We start from the raw sequence: 19254 nt of genomic DNA, 5'->3' as shown, positions 1-19254 counted from the left end.
TTCAAAAAGTAGAAAATTAAATTCCTTACGCTTCTACCAAAAGGAATTTAAAATTTAATTTAACTTTTTTTTTTAAAATACGAAATTATGACATTGGACTAACTTTCGTTCTGATTGTTTGTCGGATTCTGCCTTAAAAATATATTTTTCATATTTTATTAAAAAATAGTTTTAATATTTTATTGCAAAAATATTTTTAATATTTTATTGAAAAAATATTTTTAATATTTTATTGAAAAAATATTTTTAATATTTTATTGAAAAAATATTATAATATTTTATTGAAAAAGTATTTTTTAATTTTATTAAAAAATATTTTTAATATTTTATTGAAAAAATATTAAAAATATTTTTAATATTCTATTGAAAAAATATTTTAAATATTTTATTAATAAAATATTTTTACTAAAAGATAATTTCCTTCATTTGAACGTTCGAAACTTGTGAATTATAATTATAGTCGAATTAGAAAAAAAAATTTTGTTCAATAAAATAAATACTATTAAATAATAAACCGAGAATTTTTAATATTTGATTACTCTGCGACTGTTTTTCTTTTTTGAGCTTAATAATGGAATGTGATTTTTTAAGTTGATAAATTTTGCTAATAAAAAAGTGTCCTTTTCAAATTTTCTGAAATTAGGAACTTTTTTTCGAAATTAATAAATTATTGTTAAAAGTCTCATGTTTAAATTATTGTCAAGAAACTGAATTTTATTTAAATATTAAAGTTTAAATTCTCAGTTTCATTAATTTGAATTAATTAATTTGAATAAATGAATTACTTAATTTGAATGAATAAATTAATTAATTTGAATGAATAAATAAATTATTAATGAACTATTTTGAAAAATGAAAAGTGGACATTTTTTTAGTTAAATGAGAAATTTGTGAATTTTGTCATCTAAATGCCTTGGATCTAAGTCTTAAGTTTATATTTTTTTTTTTTAGTTTTTAATAGACTGAAGCGAATGTTTTAATGTACTTTACACATCGTTACGTGAAAAGTACGCCAATAGTATTACGCAATTCCAATCGTAACGATATACTCGATGCTTGAGTTGAAACGTGACAGTGCTCGAGCCTAAAGTGTAAAAAAAAAAATTCTGCCGTTTCACTCAATCAATTATTACGAATTTTTATACTCTTAAATGCTAATAGCAAAAATCATGTTCGTTAGTTAGAACGAACAAAAAAAAAAAAGTTAAATTGTATATAAAAATGTTTCTTTAACCGTAATTCTTAAGAATTTAAATTAAGCACTTATTTTATAATCTATTAAATAATGTTAATCATGAATTTTCCAGTCTTTCCCTATATATGTTTGTTTCGTTTTTTTTTCAAGTATTTATAACTATTGATTAATTTTTGAACAAATAAAATTTTTGAAATTTTCAATTTTCCATTAATGATATGAATTTTTAGTTTTTTTTTAATGATTCCATCATTAATGGAACGCTTCTTTTTTTGAAAGATAAGCGAAAATTCGCAAAACAGCTTCAGGATAATAAACCGAGAAGGGAAGTTCCAATAAACACCAAAGGGGGAAATGCTTTTCGACGAAAAGTTTTAGAGGCCACAAAGTTTGCTTCTCAATATATAGATATATAAAGACACACATATAACACTGTAACTTTTGCCAGGAAAACATTTCCAAGCCCTTGTTTATTGAAACTTTGCGAATTATTTCGAAGCTCCGTTAGCCATTCAGTAAATGAATGCAAATTCTTCGGGGACTGCGGCAAACGTGAAATAGAAAAAGTTATTAATGAATTAGTATTTTAATGAAGTGTTCACATGGGAATTTTTATGTACATGATGTGTGAAAGAAAAGATAGAAAAAAAACTGCAAATATATAGTTGACGTAATAAAAAAAGGCAGTAAAAATATTTATCATATTTATTCGTCAAGAATCACTCTTTTCATTATATATAATATAATATAAACACAGACATTCAATGTTTGCACAAAATGATACAAAAAAAATGCAGAATATAAATAAAATTGACAAATACACACGTTAAATATTTTACAAGAAAAAAAACTCATGTATAATAATTACCATTCAATAAAGAAATTTTTGTAAAAAAAATGCCTCGTTTCTAAACCTAACTTTTGTATACAAAATAACTAATTTTACAATTACGTTTTATAACAAAATTTTTTGTTATAAATTACTAGAAATCGAATTTATCCTGAAAAGTGTCAATCATTTCCTTCCAGTTAAATTCGTCTGACAATTTTGAATGAAATAAATCAATGATATTTTCCGATCGAGTGTGACGAATAAGTTTCTCGAATGGTGAATATGTGGTTAAAATATGACGATCGCCAATGATGATTAATTTGTGTTTTGCTCGTGTGACAGCGACAGTAAGTCGGTTGTGATCGTCGAGAATGTGAAATGCCTGCCGAGAGAGAAAATTTTCCTTGTTTAATAGGATAGGGTTGGAAACTTTGCGAGGCGTAATTAATTTGCGCAAGCGCTTGCTTTGTCGTTGGGAAAGTAAATTCGCTATCGCACTAGAATATTTACCTTTGTATTTGCACAGCCTTGAGGTGAGCTCTCAGTACACGAGTAAATGATAATGTTCTTTTCACGTCCTTGATACTGATCTACAGTGTTTACTTCGACATCCTTTGAAACGGCTTTTCCTACTAAATTCACCTGCGCCCGAAATGGTGCAATGACGCCAATATCTTTATTATTTAGTCCCGCCTACAAAGGAACAATTTTTTTTAAAATGGTAAAATCAAAATTCTATTTACAATTTTCAATTCTGTTATTCTTTTTTCATTTTATCTATTTTTTCTTTCCTTATTGAAATTTTCTGTAAATTTACCTCTTTAAGTGTATTGACGAGTCTTTCGACAATCGCAGCTTCCAGTAGATTTTTATAGGGTTTGGTATTATTTTTGAGATACTCGAATTTTGATTCAAAATCCTTTGGTACAGAGGTGTTGAGAAAAATCACGGATTCTTCGAGTTTTGTGGAGAGAGCTGCTTGGATCCACCAAATCTGCGAAACCTGGAATTTAGATTTCGATTAATTTCTAGAAATTAAATCTTTAGAAGAAATAAAAGTTTCTTTTATTTTTTTATTTATTATTTTTATTTTTACCTTATTATTTTTGAAGTGCAAAGTAGCGTTCCCTACATTCTCATTGCCAACTTCCAATTGATCTTCGTAGGTAATTTTATTCGCCAGGGTCATAATTTCCTTATTCATTCGATATTGAACAAATAACACTACGGTATTATTTTCACTATCGAGTCTCTTAAACAGAGATTCACTAAAGCCGAGTTCTCTGAAAAATTTATCAATAAATTAAAATTTCATTCTCTTAATTTTCTTCTAAACTTATTTTTAAATTTCAAAGAACATTTTTTAAGAACAAATGCCTGAAGAATTCTTTAAGAACATTTTTTAAGAACATTTTTTAAGACATTTTTTTAAGACTTTAAATTTCAAATAGATTTTAAATTTTGTTTAGAAAAAAATTTTCTTTTTTAACGAAGAAATTTTTTGTTTCGTATGAAATATTTTTTATTTCGAAAGGAAAAATAATGAGAGTGTGAAGAGAAAATGTGTCGAATAAAAAATAATTTCACCTTCCGACTTGACTTTTCGCAATTGGAGGTAATTGTTCGGGATCGCCAACAAGAACAAATTTCGTTGAATTGTAAAGCGGTTTCAAGACCGCACACTGCTGAGCTTGCGTACTTTCATCGACGAGACACATGTCGAATTTCCTTGACTCGAAAAGTTTGTGGTACGCACCGAGACAAGTAACGCCTACAACTTTCTGCCAATGCAAATTATTTTCAAAATTAAATTCAATTCGTTTAATATTAGGTCAATTTTTCAAATTGTTTTTACTTTTTTGTAAATAGACTATAAATTTTTTTTTCACGAGACTTTTATTATTCTCACATAAATAATAATATCTTTTAGAGCAATTAAATAATTTTCAACAGAATTTTAATAAAATTTCTCAAAAGAATACAATTATTTTCAAAAAATTCAGATAAAATTTTTCAAAAACAATTCAACTATTTTTATGAATTGTAAAATTCTAAGCAAGAATTCAATTATTTTCAATAGAATTTTAATAAAATTCCTCCAAAGAATAGAATTATTTTTAAAAATATTATTTAAATTCAATTATTTTCAAGAGTTTTAATAAAAATTGAAAATTATTTTCAACAATTCAGATAAAATTTTTCGAAACAATTCAATTATTTAATAATATGAATTGTAAAATCCTCCGCAAGAATTCAATTATTTTTATAAATAAAATTCTTTGCAGGTATTAAAATATTTCCACAAAATATTATAAAAAATATTCTTCAAAGGAATTCAATTATTTTCATAAATAATAAAATGTTTCGGAGAAATTCAATTACTTTCAATACAATTTAGATAAAATTCTTCAAAACAATTCAATTATTTTTATAAATTGTAAAATTCTTGCAATAGTTCAATTATTTTTGTAAATAATAAAATTCTTCTGAGAAATTCAATTGTTTTCAATACAATTTTAATAAAATTCCTCAAAAGAATTCAAATATTTTCAAAAATTTTAATAAAAGTATCCGAAAGAATTCAATTATTTTCAATAAAATTTAAATTCAATTCATCGAAACAATTCAATGACTTCAAAATATTTTAATAAAATTTCCAAGAAGAATAAATTGTAAAATTCTTGGCAATAATTCCATTATTTTTGTAAATAATAAAATTCTTCTGAGAAATTCAATTATTTTCAATACAATTTTAATAAAATTACTCTAACAGGTTTAATTATTTTTAAAAATTGTAAAATAAAATTTTTCTAAACAATTCAACTGTTCTCAAAAGTTTTTAATAAAATTCTTTGTAAGTTTCAGTTATTTTCAAAATTTTCAACTAAAATTCTTTTAAAAAATTTCACTATTTTTATGAAATGTAATGAAATTTAAAAAAAAAATGTAATTATTTACAAAAACTCTAATAAAATTTTTTAAAAGAATTTAATTTTCTATGAATAATTTTAATATAATTTAATAGGGAAATTTTTAATTACAATTAATAATAAACACAATTATTTAAAAAACTTAGAAGAAAATCTTCATAAAATTCAATTACTTTCAAAATTTTCAGTAACAATTATTAAAAAAAACTTCACTATTTTCAAGAACATTAAAATAAATTCTACAAAACAATCCAATTATTTTAAAGAATTTTAATAAAAATTTTTCCAAGAATAAAATTATTTTCAATACAATTTTAATTACATTTTCTCCAAAAAAATTTTTTGATAATTATTTTTGAAGAATTCAATCATTTTCAGTACATTTATTTTAAAATTGAATGAGGCTGAAGTCCGCAACGTTTTTAAAAACAAAATCTCAAAAATAATGCGACAATTTATTTTATTTCAGTTTCAAATTTACATTATTTTCTACTTTTTGTTTTTGAGTAACAATTATTAAGTAATAATTTCTTTAAAAAAACTCACGAATATGAAAATTAGAAATGATTTTAACTTGAAAAAAATTTTTTTCTGTTTTTTCGTTTTTAAAAACGTTGTGAACTTTAGCCTCATAAAATTAAAAACATTTTTAAAACATACAAAAATAAATAAAAATATAGAAATAAATACAAAAATAAATAAAAATGTAAAAATAAATCCAAAAGTAAATAGAAATTTTAAAAAAGAGAGTAGTTGCTGAAAGAGAAAATTAATTTCTCGATTGAAAATTTGGAAAAACTCACTTTACTATCATAGGCATTACGTAGATCCTCCGGAGTTTTGCAATCTTTAGTAAGCACATTCTCGGTAAATGCAGACAGTGACGAATGAACTCTTGTGCTTGAACCTAATCTCAAAAAATCAATTTTCTTCTCCATTAAACCAATCAAAATATTGTCAACTGCACTATGTGTGTTTGCTGTGATAAGAACTGATTTTCCAATTTTTACCAATAATTCCACCAATGCAATTAAAGTTCTCGTTTTTCCAGTTCCCGGGAAACCCTTCAGCAATACATACTCTTGTGCTGTTAAAATTTTAAAAATTCCCCGCTGCTGTTGTTTATTCAAACGTCCCAATATTGGCGCACTGATTGGCGCAATTTTTCTCGGCAAATGAGTCTTAAAAGTCGCCGGTTTTCTGTCAAAAACAAAAAAAAAAGAAAATAAATAAATAAATACGTAAATAAATCTCAAGGGAAACAACTCTAAATTTTCACGAAAAATACTCTCTACATTTTTACGAAAAAAATGTCCTTACATTTTTCGAAAAAATTGTCTTTACACCTGTAAATAGAAAAAAAAGGAATGAATGAAAAATGAATTCAATTACTTTTCAATGACAATACTTCTCAATCGGCTGCAGTGTTCGTCATTAATCAAGAGTCCACTAACGGCCGCTCGATTGTAGTGAGAAATATTAGCAGAAAAATATTTGTCAACGTGAAAAATCAAATTCGGATAGCGTAATGTGAGATTTCTGCAAAAAACAAAAAAAAAATGAAATCGTTTTAGTTTTATACAACGAGGAAAAAAAAGTGAAAAATTTATTTAGATATTTATTTTTTTTCCAAGGGGAAAAGTTTCAATATTCACCTGTCGAGAAAAACTGTAATTGTATCGCGATTTATTTCGCCAGCATATCCAGCGGATATATTAATTCTCTCTGAAGTATTAATAATCACGAAATCACTCTGCTGTATATCCGAGATAGTGAAATCGTTGAGTGCGCCCTCCAGTTCTTTATTTCTTTTGAAAGTGTGTTTATAGTGATCTCCTATTTTCACTACATGCACCATTTTTAAATTACAAATGCACGAACCTTTCTTCTCTCTTTAATTTTTTAAAATTAGTGATATAAAACAGAAAAAAAAGTACAATTTCTATTCTTAAATATTAATATAAAATAATAGAAAGTAAGATAATAAATAAATTATAATTAAAAATTTTTAATATTTAAATTCAAATAAACAATTGATTCTTTTGTTTTAACAAACAATTAATTTTTTTGAATTAAAAAATAATTCTACCGTTTTAAGGGTTCCATTGTCCAAACGTCTTTCATTGATGAACTTTGATTATAGGTCTCTTCTTCAATTTGATGGAGTTTCACCCATTTCATTACATAATGAATATGTTCCGGTTTCAAGTGATTCAATACTTTCTCCGATATTTCCTTCAAGGGATGCGAACTGCTTTTTAAACGAAATTTCTCATCATGCATGAGATACATTGAACACAAATGATTAACAGAACATTTTCCGCATGCACTATGATGATGTATCGGTTCAGGCAAATCCAATAGTAATTCTTTAACATCATGAAAATTATTTACATTAACATTCGTTTTTTTCGCAAGAAAAAGTGCCAAATTATTGCGAAGCATTATTAAATCTCGTCTCTCATTGTTGCTGCCTTTTATTTCTTTCATTTCATTTTCCCTGCAAAAAAAAAGAAAAGAAAAAAAAAGAATTAAAACATTTTTTTCTAGATAAAATTAATTATTGGTAAATTTATAATTTACTAACAACATTGCTTAAATAAATAAATATTTTTTACTCTATAAAATAATTTATATTATTAAAATTATATATTTTAATTCTAACTATTCATAGATAGATTTGTGATTTTTGTTTCATAGATAGAATTATGGTTAATAATTATGAATGAATGATAATTATAATTATCATTCATAGAAATATATTTCTCAGATAAATAAACGTTTTCCTATTGTTGGTAGATTTTAAATTGCTCGAATAGAAAGTTTTTAATAGTTTGGAATTAAATTGTAAAAATTGGAGAAAAATGGTTCGATATGATCGAAATTGAAGAGACTTACTTTAGATAGAGAAGAAGTCCACTGTCGACTTGTTGACCTATCATAGACATCATCATTGTATAAAGAATCACTTGACCCTTGTGCTCAGGAGAAAAAGAACTCTTTCCAGTCTTCAACTCAAGGGGCATAATTTTCCTCCTTGAATTGATTTTCACCTCGACGGAAACATCAATTTTTCCTTTCAATCCCAATTTTGGGAGCCAGATATTTTCTTCGATATCTTGAATCGTCTCGACTTGACCTTCGAAATTTTTATCTGCATTATTCGGTTCCTTCACTCCTGAATAATTTTATTATTATTAATAAAAAGAACAATAGAATAGTATATAAATTTATTATTTCAAATTCAAATCTTTTGAAATTCAGTAACTTTTAAGAATATTATATTATTTCATCATGTTCTAATAATTAAAAATGACCGAGTGGTAAATTATTTTCGATTATAAGAATATTTTTACTTTAACTTCTTCAAAATTCTTTTATTATTTTAATTCAATTATTATTTTCTAGAATTTTTAACTCGAATTATTCTTTAATTCAATTATTTTTAATAATTTATGAAAAAATTCTTTGAGAATTTTTAAATCCATTTGTTTACAATTCAATTTCACGAAACTTCAATTATTCAAAAATTCTTCATATTAGAAAATAAAAAACTTCAATTAATTTTAAAAAAAAATTCAATCAAACTTTTTGTTAGAAATATTCAAATTGAGCCTCCCTTTTTTTATTACTTATTTTATTTTATATCTGGTGGTGCCATCTGCTTCCGCTATATTTTTCTTTAATCGCCTGTTACGGCGTCTTTCTTTTTTTATTCGTTCAGTTCTCATAGAGACGCTTGAGACAATAGTACATTTTTGTATCTAATTAATCCTTTTTCGCTCATTATTAATAAATCTGTGACTTTACTTAAAACCCTGAATCTTTGGTCTTATTTCGTGATCCCTGGAACCTCGTTAATAGGTTATGGGCCCAGGCCACGAGTAAATAAGTGAAAATAAGTTTAGATTCGAAAGTAAGTTCATTCATTCTCGCGAAAAGAAAGAAAAATGGCGTCGCAAACGGTAACGCGAATAGAAATGCTTAACAAGGATAATTTTGATACGTGGCAAATCCACATGAAAGCATTACTCATTAAAAATGACGCGTGGGGCTTTGTAAATGGTACAAAAGTTAAACCCGAACCTGGTCAGAACAATGTGAACGCGGCGGCTGTAACGCAATGGGAACTCGAAGACAGCAAGGCTCTGTCAGACATATTTTTGGGAATTTCCCCCACGGAATTGAAACAAGTGAAAGAGTGCGTGACGTCGAATGAACTTTGGACGAAGCTAAAAGCCGTATACCAGTCAAGGGGCCCCGCAAGAAAAGCTAACTTGCTAAAACAAATTGTGCTACAACGCATGGACGAGGGCGACGACGTTCGTAGCCATCTTCGAAAATTTTTCGATGCTGTTGATCGACTGAGCGACATGGAAGTTCCGATAAACCATGACCTGCTGTCGATATTGCTACTTTACAGTTTACCGGCCAGTTTTGATAGTTTTCGTGTCGCAATCGAGTCGCGCGACGAGCTCCCCCAACCCGAAACGCTTCGAATTAAAATTGTCGAAGAAAGTGATGCGCGATCGAGTAATTCTCAAAATTCTGTGCAGAACGCGATGTTTTCACAAAAGTCAAATAATCGAGTTTACGAAAAGTCGGGTAAATCGGATAAACAAAATAGTGAAAGCAAATTTAAATGTTACAAGTGCGGGAAGTTGGGTCACAAAGCATCGAAATGTTGGTCGAAAGTGAGAAGTGAACAAAACAAAAACAAAACAGAAAATGCGTCGTTATACGCTACTTTCGTACCAAATGAGTGTCGCGAAGCGAGTACCGCGTTAATTTACCCGTCGAATAAAGAACGATGGTGCCTAGACAGTGGATGCACTGCACACATGGCTAAGGATATTAGTAATTTCAAGTTCCTCGATGCAAATATCTCGGAAACATTGAACTTAGCGAATTCTAGTTCAACGAAAATCAGTGCAAAAGGTGCTGTGGAAATGGTAACGCGTGTGAACGAAAGTGACAAAACGATAAATCTCAGTGAAGTCTTGCATGTTCCGGACTTAAGAACGAATCTTCTCTCGGTCGGGAAGATCGTCGACAAAGGCTATCGTGTAATGTTCGATAAACACAAGGCCGAAGTTGTAAACAAGACTGATAACAGTGTGATTCTACGTGCGGATCGGGTTGACGGACTATATTTTGTGAACGATCCAAATGCAAGTGTCAAAAATTCCGCACTAGTGAGCCGCGAAGAGAAAAATACCCTACTCAACTGGCATAAGAAGATGGGACATCTGAATGCCAGGGATCTTCGTGAGGCAGTGAAAAATCAAACAATCAAAGGAATAGAGATCAATAACATCAACTCCAACATCGAGTGCGAAGTTTGTCTTCAAGGAAAAATGACACGCAAGCCGTTCCCGAAAGCATCCTCGAGAAGTTCCGCTCCAGGTGAATTGATCCACACGGATTTATGTGGGCCGATGAAAGTCACATCGAACGGTCATGCCAAATATTTCCTGACATTTACTGACGACTCAACACGTTGGACGGAAGTTCGTTTCCTGCGACAGAAGAACGAGGCATTTCAGGAATTCAAGGCGTTCAAGAGCATGATCGAGACACAATATCAAAAGAAAATAAAATACGTACAATCGGATAATGGGACGGAGTATGTCAACAGGGAATTCAACGACCTTCTCAAGAACTCTGGCATCAAGCATCGGCTGACGGTTCCCAATAACCCGGAACAGAATGGTGTGGCCGAGCGCAAAAACCGAACCTTAGTCGAAATGGCTCGCTGTTTGCTGATTCAGTCCGGACTCCCGGCTTCATTTTGGGCAGAAGCGATCTCAACTGCAAATTTCATAAGGAATCGTTGCCCCTCGGTCTCATTGAAAGGTAAAACTCCCTTTGAAAAGTGGATGGGAGAAGTACCGAATGTCGGAAACTTTCATGAATTTGGCTCGTCTGTTTATTGCCTTAATCGGACTAAAAACACAGGTAAATTCGGACCACGTGCTCGCAAAGGTGTCTTCCTGGGTTTCGCTGCGGACTCCAAGGCCTTCAGGATCTGGATTCCTGAAGAACACAGGGTGGAAATTTCGCGGGACGTGGAGTTCTTGAAGGAATGCCAGAAAACAGATGAACGAAAATTCGAGGACTTCTACCCGGAGCAGATAATCGACAACCACGAGTCAAACGAAATCTTGGAACGGAACGAGACAATCGAGCAGCGCATGCCAACGGATGAAGTTGACGTCATCTTGGACAGGAAAGCAAGCAACCTAGAGGATCAGGAAATCATCGAAACACAAAATTTGACCGATGACTCTGGTGATGACGAGTTACTCTTCGAGGATGCCTCAAGTGAGTATGAACCCTTCCTGGGTTTCGACGTTAATCCAGATCAAATTCCAGGAGATGAGCCTCCTGACGTTCCAGTTCCGGCGAAGGTCAGAGGAAGACCAAGGAAGATTCTCACGGGAAGACGTGGTAGGCCGAGGAAGGGGAACAGGGTCGTTCAAGAGGACATCGATAATGATACGAATTTCGCAAGCACAGCGGAAATCCCGATTGATCACGCAATCTCTGGTCCAGAAGCTGACTCATGGATGGAGGCAATGGCGGACGAATTTTGTTCGTTGCTAGGAAACGACGTCTGGGACCTGGTGGAACGTCCTGGAAACCGGTCGACTATAGGAAGTCGAATGATCCTCAGGAACAAACGTGGTGCTGATGGATCTGTAATCAAGCGGAAGGCGAGGGTTGTCGCAAGAGGATTTTCCCAGCGTCCTGGCATGGACTACAACGAGACGTATGCTCCCGTAGCACGATTCAGCTCTATCCGTGTCGCAATGGCTTTTGCGGCGGAACACAAGATGTACACAAGACAATTCGATATTTCAACTGCTTACCTCAACGGCGTTATCGAAGAGGAAATTCACATGGAGATCCCGGAGTGCACCGAAAAAGTGTTAAAATTTATAATCGAAAAGAAATACGGATCTAGAGAAATCGTCGAAAAATCTGAGAGGATGTTATCCAAACTCCTTTCGGGAAACAAAGTGTGTCGGATAAAGAAATCCCTGTATGGACTGAAACAATCCGGACGTTGTTGGCACAAACGCCTGGGTGAAGTGTTGTGCAATTTCGGAGCAAAACCGACTTTTGGTGATGCTAGTGTGTATGTGAAAGGTAAAGGTGATGACGCCCTTATAATTATCGCGTACGTCGATGACATCATCACACTCTCAAAGAACCGCGAGAAGATCAATGACTTTCACAACTTCCTGGGGAAGTCGTTTCAAATCAACGACTTAGGCGAAGTATCCTACTGCCTGGGAATCGAATTCTCTCATGATGCATCAACGATCACCATGAATCAACGAGGATACATCTTGGAGATCCTGGACCGTTTTGGGATGTCATCGTGTCATCCGGTGAACACGCCACTCGACCCGGGAACGAAGCTGTCCAAGACCGACACCTGGACAACTAAGGATGGTAAGAAACCACCATTTAGAGAGCTCGTGGGAGCACTCATTTATCTATCGGTGGCGACGCGCCCCGATATAACTCATGCAACAAGCAACTTAAGTCAATTTAATGACTGTTTCGGAATTAGTCATTGGCAGGCCGCGAAGAGAGTGCTTCGTTACCTCAAGGGAACGCTGGACGTGGGGATCACCTTCGGAGCAGGAGGGGGCAGTATTACCGGTTTCGTCGACGCAGATTGGGCTGCGTGCATCGATGACAGGAAATCTTACACCGGGTACATTTTTACAATGAACGGAGGTCCAGTTTCCTGGGAGTCGAGAAAACAGCCTACGGTAGCACTATCCTCTACAGAGTCGGAGTACATGGCTCTCAGCGATGCCTCCAAGGAGGCAATCCACCTACGTCGGATCCTGGAGGAGATTAGTAAAAAGAAGCAGCCGGCCATCACGCTACACGTGGACAATCAAGGAGCAAAGAAATTGGCAGAGAACCCCGTGTACCACTCGCGCACGAAACATATAGACGTGCGTTATCATTTCGTGAGGGAAGCCTTGTCAGCAGAGGAAATTTACTTGAAATACCTTGCCACGGAGAACATGCCAGCGGACGTCTTTACCAAAGGACTGCCGAGGATCAAGCATTGGAAATGTTTGAACAACATCGGAATATTAATGTGAAACTAGATGGACATCACTTTGAGAGGGGGTGTTAGAAATATTCAAATTGAGCCTCCCTTTTTTTATTACTTATTTTATTTTATATCTGGTGGTGCCATCTGCTTCCGCTATATTTTTCTTTAATCGCCTGTTACGGCGTCTTTCTTTTTTTATTCGTTCAGTTCTCATAGAGACGCTTGAGACAATAGTACATTTTTGTATCTAATTAATCCTTTTTCGCTCATTATTAATAAATCTGTGACTTTACTTAAAACCCTGAATCTTTGGTCTTATTTCGTGATCCCTGGAACCTCGTTAATACTTTTTTTAGAAAATTAATTCTAATACAGAATTGTTAGTTAAAAGTATGAAAATTTCAGATTTTCAAAGATTTTTATTTGAAACTTTTTCAAATTCAATAATAACTTCTAAAAATGCACTCTATATAATGCTTCTAATATTCAATTATTATCTAAAACTTTAACTAAAACTCATGTTTTAATGGATTTTTATTAGAAAATTGTACAAGAATAATTCAATTCTTTAAATACTTTAAATAATTGAAATCTTGAGAAGAATTTTATTAAAATTCTTCAAAAAATTGAATTCGAGTAAAAAAATTTATTATTTGTGAAAATAATTAAATTCATGCGAAGAATTTCATAAAAATTTGGTAAATAATTGATTTTATTCGAAAAATTGTAGGCAAATCTTATTTCTTTAAATATTTGAATTCCTATGAAATTAATATTATTATTTATGAAAATATAATTGAAAGTTTGCGTAGAATTTTATCAAAATTCTTTTTCAATAATTTAATTCATGAAAAATTTTATGATAATAGTAGATATTAAAAATCTTTGAATTGCAATAAAGTTTTCAAAATATTTTAAATTTTGACAATTTAATTAAAATTTTTAAAAAATGAATTTTTCTCAAAGAATTTAGCTACCTATTTATCAAGATAATTGAATTTTTGAGGAGAATTTCGTGAAAAATTTTTGAAAGTAATTGAATTTTTGCGAAGAATTTTATTACTTTGGAAAATAATTTAATTCATGTGATGAATATTTTATTTATGAGAATAATTGAATTTTATAAAGAATTTTATTAAAATTTCTGAAAAGATAATTTAATTTCTGGGAAGAATTTTGCTATTTATCAAGATATTTGAATTCTTTAAAATAATTTTTTCCAGTACTTTTAATAAAAATTTTTTTCAATCAGTAATTTATGAAAATATTATTAATAAAAAAATATTTCGTTCGTCTTTATTTTTACAAGTTCAAAATTTTTGGATCAATGATAATTTAAAATTAAAAATGTTTAAATAATAATAATAAATACCTAAATAAATAAATTTTATCACTAATTTAATGTAAAATGTTAATAGATAATTTATGAAGATTATTGTAATTAATTACCTTTCATGTAACGTTGAATAAAATTGTAAATTTGCGGAATATAAGGTTCAACACTCTCTCGACATTGTTTTGTTGTCATATTACATTGAAACATTAAACTTATGGCATCGAAAGTTGAAATAATTTTTTCGTAAATTTCCATAATTGCGGGAAGTGTTTCAATTTTTTTCATCAGTACCTAAAATTAAAATTACATTTTAAAATAGCAAATTTTAATTCAATTAATTATAATGAATATCATTTTAATATTATTATCATTATTGTTGTTACCTCTTGTAGAATATTATGTACGAGAAGTCCAACAGTCATGTAGGAGCCATTGGACTCAAAAAGTGGCAATGACTCGAATCCACGGAATTTTTCCTTCAAAATACTTTGTCTGTGGCAAAAAAGTCCTCCAACAACGGAAGTTCCGGATATTAAAATATCCGGGTGCATTACTACGAGACCATTATTGTTGTCCACTATCCAATCGTCGCCAATTTTTTCAGCTTGTATCACAATTATTTGTCCCTTTTCAACTTCCAAATTGGACCTTTTTTAACATTCAAGAAAAATAAATTTATATTTATTTTTTTATGTTATAATATATTATTTTAAATTCATTAATCTATTTATAATTATTAATTATAAATTAATTCGTTCTCTCTGCGAAGCAAATTTTCAGGATCCAAATATAAATACATAATTGTAATTAATTTAAAATAAATTAAATTTATGAACTTGAAACTCACCAGTAATCACAACATTTGACACAAGCCGTCTCATTGGAAATCGAATCTTTCAAAGATAAATTTAAAAATCTTCCAGATTTTGTCACATTTGTTATAATACAACGTGTCAATTCCGCAAGACTGAGATCATTTTGCACAAAATCCTCAATGAATATATCATCGAAAAAATCATTTTCCAAATCAAAGGAATCGAAATTGTGTTCAATTTTATCAACAGGTAATTTTTTGTCACACACGACGGTTTTACTGTCTAAATTATTTTCCTTATTCACATCGTTAGTGGTGAATTTTTCTTTTAATTGATCGGGGAAAATTTCACTAAAATTCTCATCAATTGATAATTTCGATGCAACACCAGAATCCTCATCGCTGATTATTTTCTCCTTTAATACATTATTTAGTGGTAAATTTGAATTATTTGCATCTATTGTAGAAGTAGATTCGTTTGCAGCACTTTTTGTAATTTTCATTTTTTTCGGTGATGAAATTTTTATATTTTTTCCCCCTTTTTTCGTGGAACAATCACTTTTTGAATGATCCTTAATTTTTTCTCGTATTTTCGTGTCATTCTCAATTTTTCTCTGTTTTGACGAATGCTCCAAAATTGATTTCTCCCCTAAATCGTCAATTTTTCTCTTATTTTTCGAATCATTTGTCTCGATAGATTTATTTTTGTTATTTACTGAATCAGATGGTTTTTTTGTGAAGAAAGAAGATATTTTTTTATTATTTGCAACGTCTCTTTTTATGGCCTGAAACATAATAATATAAATTATTCAAAACTAAAATTCAACTAAATGCGTTTCAAATCAAAGAGATTACTAACTTTGAAGTCTAGGAAAAATGATAATATTTATTTCTTTTCAAATTAATATTATTATTCGTGAATCATAATATTTTTGACAAGTATAGACTCGTTGGATGTTGTTGTTATCATTGTGGGGGAAAATTGTTTTTGTATTTAATTTTTGTAAATAAAGTGCTTCAAAACTAACCTTTTGCTTGGCTGATGTATTCGTTGTTTTTATTTTCTTCATTATCACAGACCATTTGAATCAATAATTATAATTTTTATTCGACATCTTCCAGAATTACACGAGAATAGAACATTTCCAGTCTATTCTCTTTAGTTCCCGCCAATATTACCTCATTATGAGATAAAAAAGTGAATGTAAACAAATTACGTGCATAATTTCTTTTTTGGTTATGTTGATATGTAAACATTGCTCTATTGCGCATGCGCGAATTGAAAGTCACGTGTGTCTTTGAAAAATAGCGCGTAAATTCAATTTGAATAAATCTGGAAAGAAATTTTTTTTATTGAAAATTATTTATTTTTTACCTTCTCTAAATTCTTAATAATAAATTATTTATTTAATTTTTTTTCAGCTAATTTTTAACTTTGGTTTTTTTAAATTAAAACGACTAAAATTTTTTATCTGAATTATAATTAAATAATAAATAAGTTTGAAAATAATTAAATTTCAATAATAAATTAATATAAATTATTATTAAATTATTGTTCTTGTTTATTATTTTATTATTATATTATATTATATTATTAACAAATAATAATTAGTAACTAATAATAAATAATATACTGAGAAATAATATAATATACTAATAATTAATAAATAATATTATTTAACTAAATCAAAATAATAATAATAATAATAAAAATAATAATAAAGAAAATAGCAAGAAATAAATAAAAATATTTAAATAATTGTGTAGTTGTAATGTAATAATTTTATATTAAAATAAAAAAAATTTCAAGATTCTAAAAATAATAAAAATTGTAATTTGTATCTAATTAAATTTTAATCAGAATAAATTGATTATAATATTACAACTAATTAATAATAATTAATAATAAAAAAATTGAAACCTGAGTAAAATTTAGAATTTTACGATTTTTAATCAGCTTTTAAAAAATTTTTTATGCAACTGATGATAAAATTGAAGAAAAAATGATTTATAATCTATTTATAAGAATTGTGATATTAATTTATTTGAAATAAAGTCGAAATTTTCAGTATATCCGCATAATTAAATGTCAGCAGCAGACAGCGAATGTGAACGTTTTACGTTTTCCGTTAAGATTATATTAAAGGGTGGTTTTCTGCAGCAGCAGTCGTCGCAGTTGCCGCTTTTGTTTAGAATTTAAGTGGTTTTAAAAAAATTTCTTTCAACCAACAACTTGATTTCTTTATACTGATAAAAAAAAATTTCAATTTAAATTTTAAACATCTTTTCATCTTTTCTATTCCCCCCTTTATGTAGTGAGGAACTTTTTATTTAAAAATACGATAGAAATTAATTATAAAAATTATGATTTTTTTACGTAAATAATAATAACACAAGTTTTTTAATTTTACAATATTAAAATATTAAAAATATTTATTTTTATAATTGATTATTTATTCTTAAAAAATTAATGTTAATTAATTAATTAATTAATGTTAATTCATATTATTAATTAATCATTAAAAAAATTATTCTTAACTATATTAATTGATAAAAAAAATATATGGCTTTCCAATGAGGAAGAAAAATTATAATAATTTTCTAATTTACAGTTTCACTTTCAACTATAAATTGGATTTTGTTAGTTCCTCGAGAGTAAGTTACAAAAAAAAAAAAAAAAATGATTGGCAAACTAAAAATATTTCTTGCAAGGAAAAAACTATCTAAGAAACTTGGGAAAAAAAAATTCTGTTCACCAATTTTGAAAAGTTTTTAAATAAAGTCTCTGGGCAATATTAAACGATGAAAATCAACATTCTCAAATGGGGTTGAGGAGTGGGGGTTGGATGCGCTCTATAGAAACTTTTTACCCATCATACTCAAACAATCGTTGAAAGTTAAACAAGATGCGTATTACTCTCTTGAAAAATTCACTGGCGACGAGAGAAACGATTACGGTTTTTTTTCTTTTTTTTTCTCTTTTTTTTTTTTTGAAGACATATAAAAGTCAGTATCAACACTTAACTCTGATTGCATCTCTTTGTGTCTTCATCATTTTTCTATAGTATCTCTCTCTCTCTCTCTCTCTCTCTCTATATATATATAAACGAAAGGGGATAAAATATAGAAAAGTCAATGCCTCTCCATATTTCTTCAAATTGGTCCATGCCTCATCAAACTTGAGATTCATTTTTCAGGAGATTTTTATTTCTCCCTTTTCAATGGTTCTTGTCCGATATTACTTTATATTGGAAACTATTCTACGTCAAAATCACCAAATTATTGGTTTTTTCTTCCTTCTTTTTTTCATTCTTTTCTTATTTTCTCATTTCGAAAAATTGACTCAATATTAATTTAATATTTATAATAGAGTTACGTTGATAGTGAAGAATAATTCATAGTCATAAAATATAAAAGTTTTAGTTTCAAAACCGTGTCGGTTTTAAATTTTATATTTTTGGTGCTTTCTCATGAAGGTTTTTTTTATTTTTCATTATAGGTAAAAAATAATTAATTGAAATGAGTCAGAGAAATATTAATTTGAACTATAACTGAAATCATTTTTCTAATTATCCGATTCGGCTGAGCTTACATTTTTTTGACTCGTTAGGAGTTTCTGTAAAAAAAACCCTCTTTGTGCGAATAAAGAAAAAATATTTTTTTTTGCCTTTTTTTTGCAAAACGTGCCAAAAATAGGCTGAAAAATTTTTAGTTTTTGAGGTGTTTTTTTGGGCTTGATTTCCAACTTTAAAATGCTCTAAATTTGTCCCTAATTATTCGTTTTGACTCAGACTACGTTCGACAGACTCATCGCAGGACTTTCTGCAATGAACCCTCTTTGTGCGAATTCAGTAAAACAAATTTTTATTGCTTTTTTTTGCAAAAAACACCTCAAAAACCAAAAAATTGTTCAACCTATTTTTGGCACCTTTTGCAAAAAAAATATTTTTTCTTTATTCGCACAAAGAGGGTTCTTTACAGAAACTCCTAATGAGTCAGAAAAACGTGGGCTGAGTCAGAACAGACGATTAGGAAAAAAGTTATAGCAATTTAAAAATGGC

The 19254-nt window shown here is 29.3% G+C and overlaps 1 protein-coding gene across 1 annotated transcript; it reads right to left on the bottom strand.

Moving 5' to 3' along the window:
* Positions 1–1373: 1373 nt before the first annotated feature.
* LOC122510618 (DNA replication ATP-dependent helicase/nuclease DNA2) lies at positions 1374–16424 on the bottom strand. Its single transcript, XM_043625389.1, has 14 exons — positions 16222–16424; positions 15227–15978; positions 14763–15027; positions 14493–14670; positions 7856–8135; positions 7047–7457; positions 6613–6849; positions 6350–6496; positions 5761–6157; positions 3615–3808; positions 3124–3310; positions 2845–3030; positions 2538–2720; positions 1374–2409 (listed from the first exon to the last, which is right to left on the bottom strand). Exons 1-14 carry the CDS (start codon positions 16261–16263, stop codon positions 2179–2181), a joined length of 3690 nt encoding a protein of 1229 aa, XP_043481324.1. The 5' UTR covers positions 16264–16424; the 3' UTR covers positions 1374–2178.
* Between the last annotated feature and the right edge of the window lie 2830 nt (positions 16425–19254).

The sequence above is a fragment of the Leptopilina heterotoma genome, unplaced genomic scaffold (genome assembly GCF_015476425.1).
Source record: "Leptopilina heterotoma isolate Lh14 unplaced genomic scaffold, ASM1547642v1 Lhet_71, whole genome shotgun sequence".
Lineage (NCBI taxonomy): Eukaryota > Metazoa > Arthropoda > Insecta > Hymenoptera > Figitidae > Leptopilina > Leptopilina heterotoma.
This window is presented reverse-complemented; position numbering and strand designations above follow the sequence as displayed.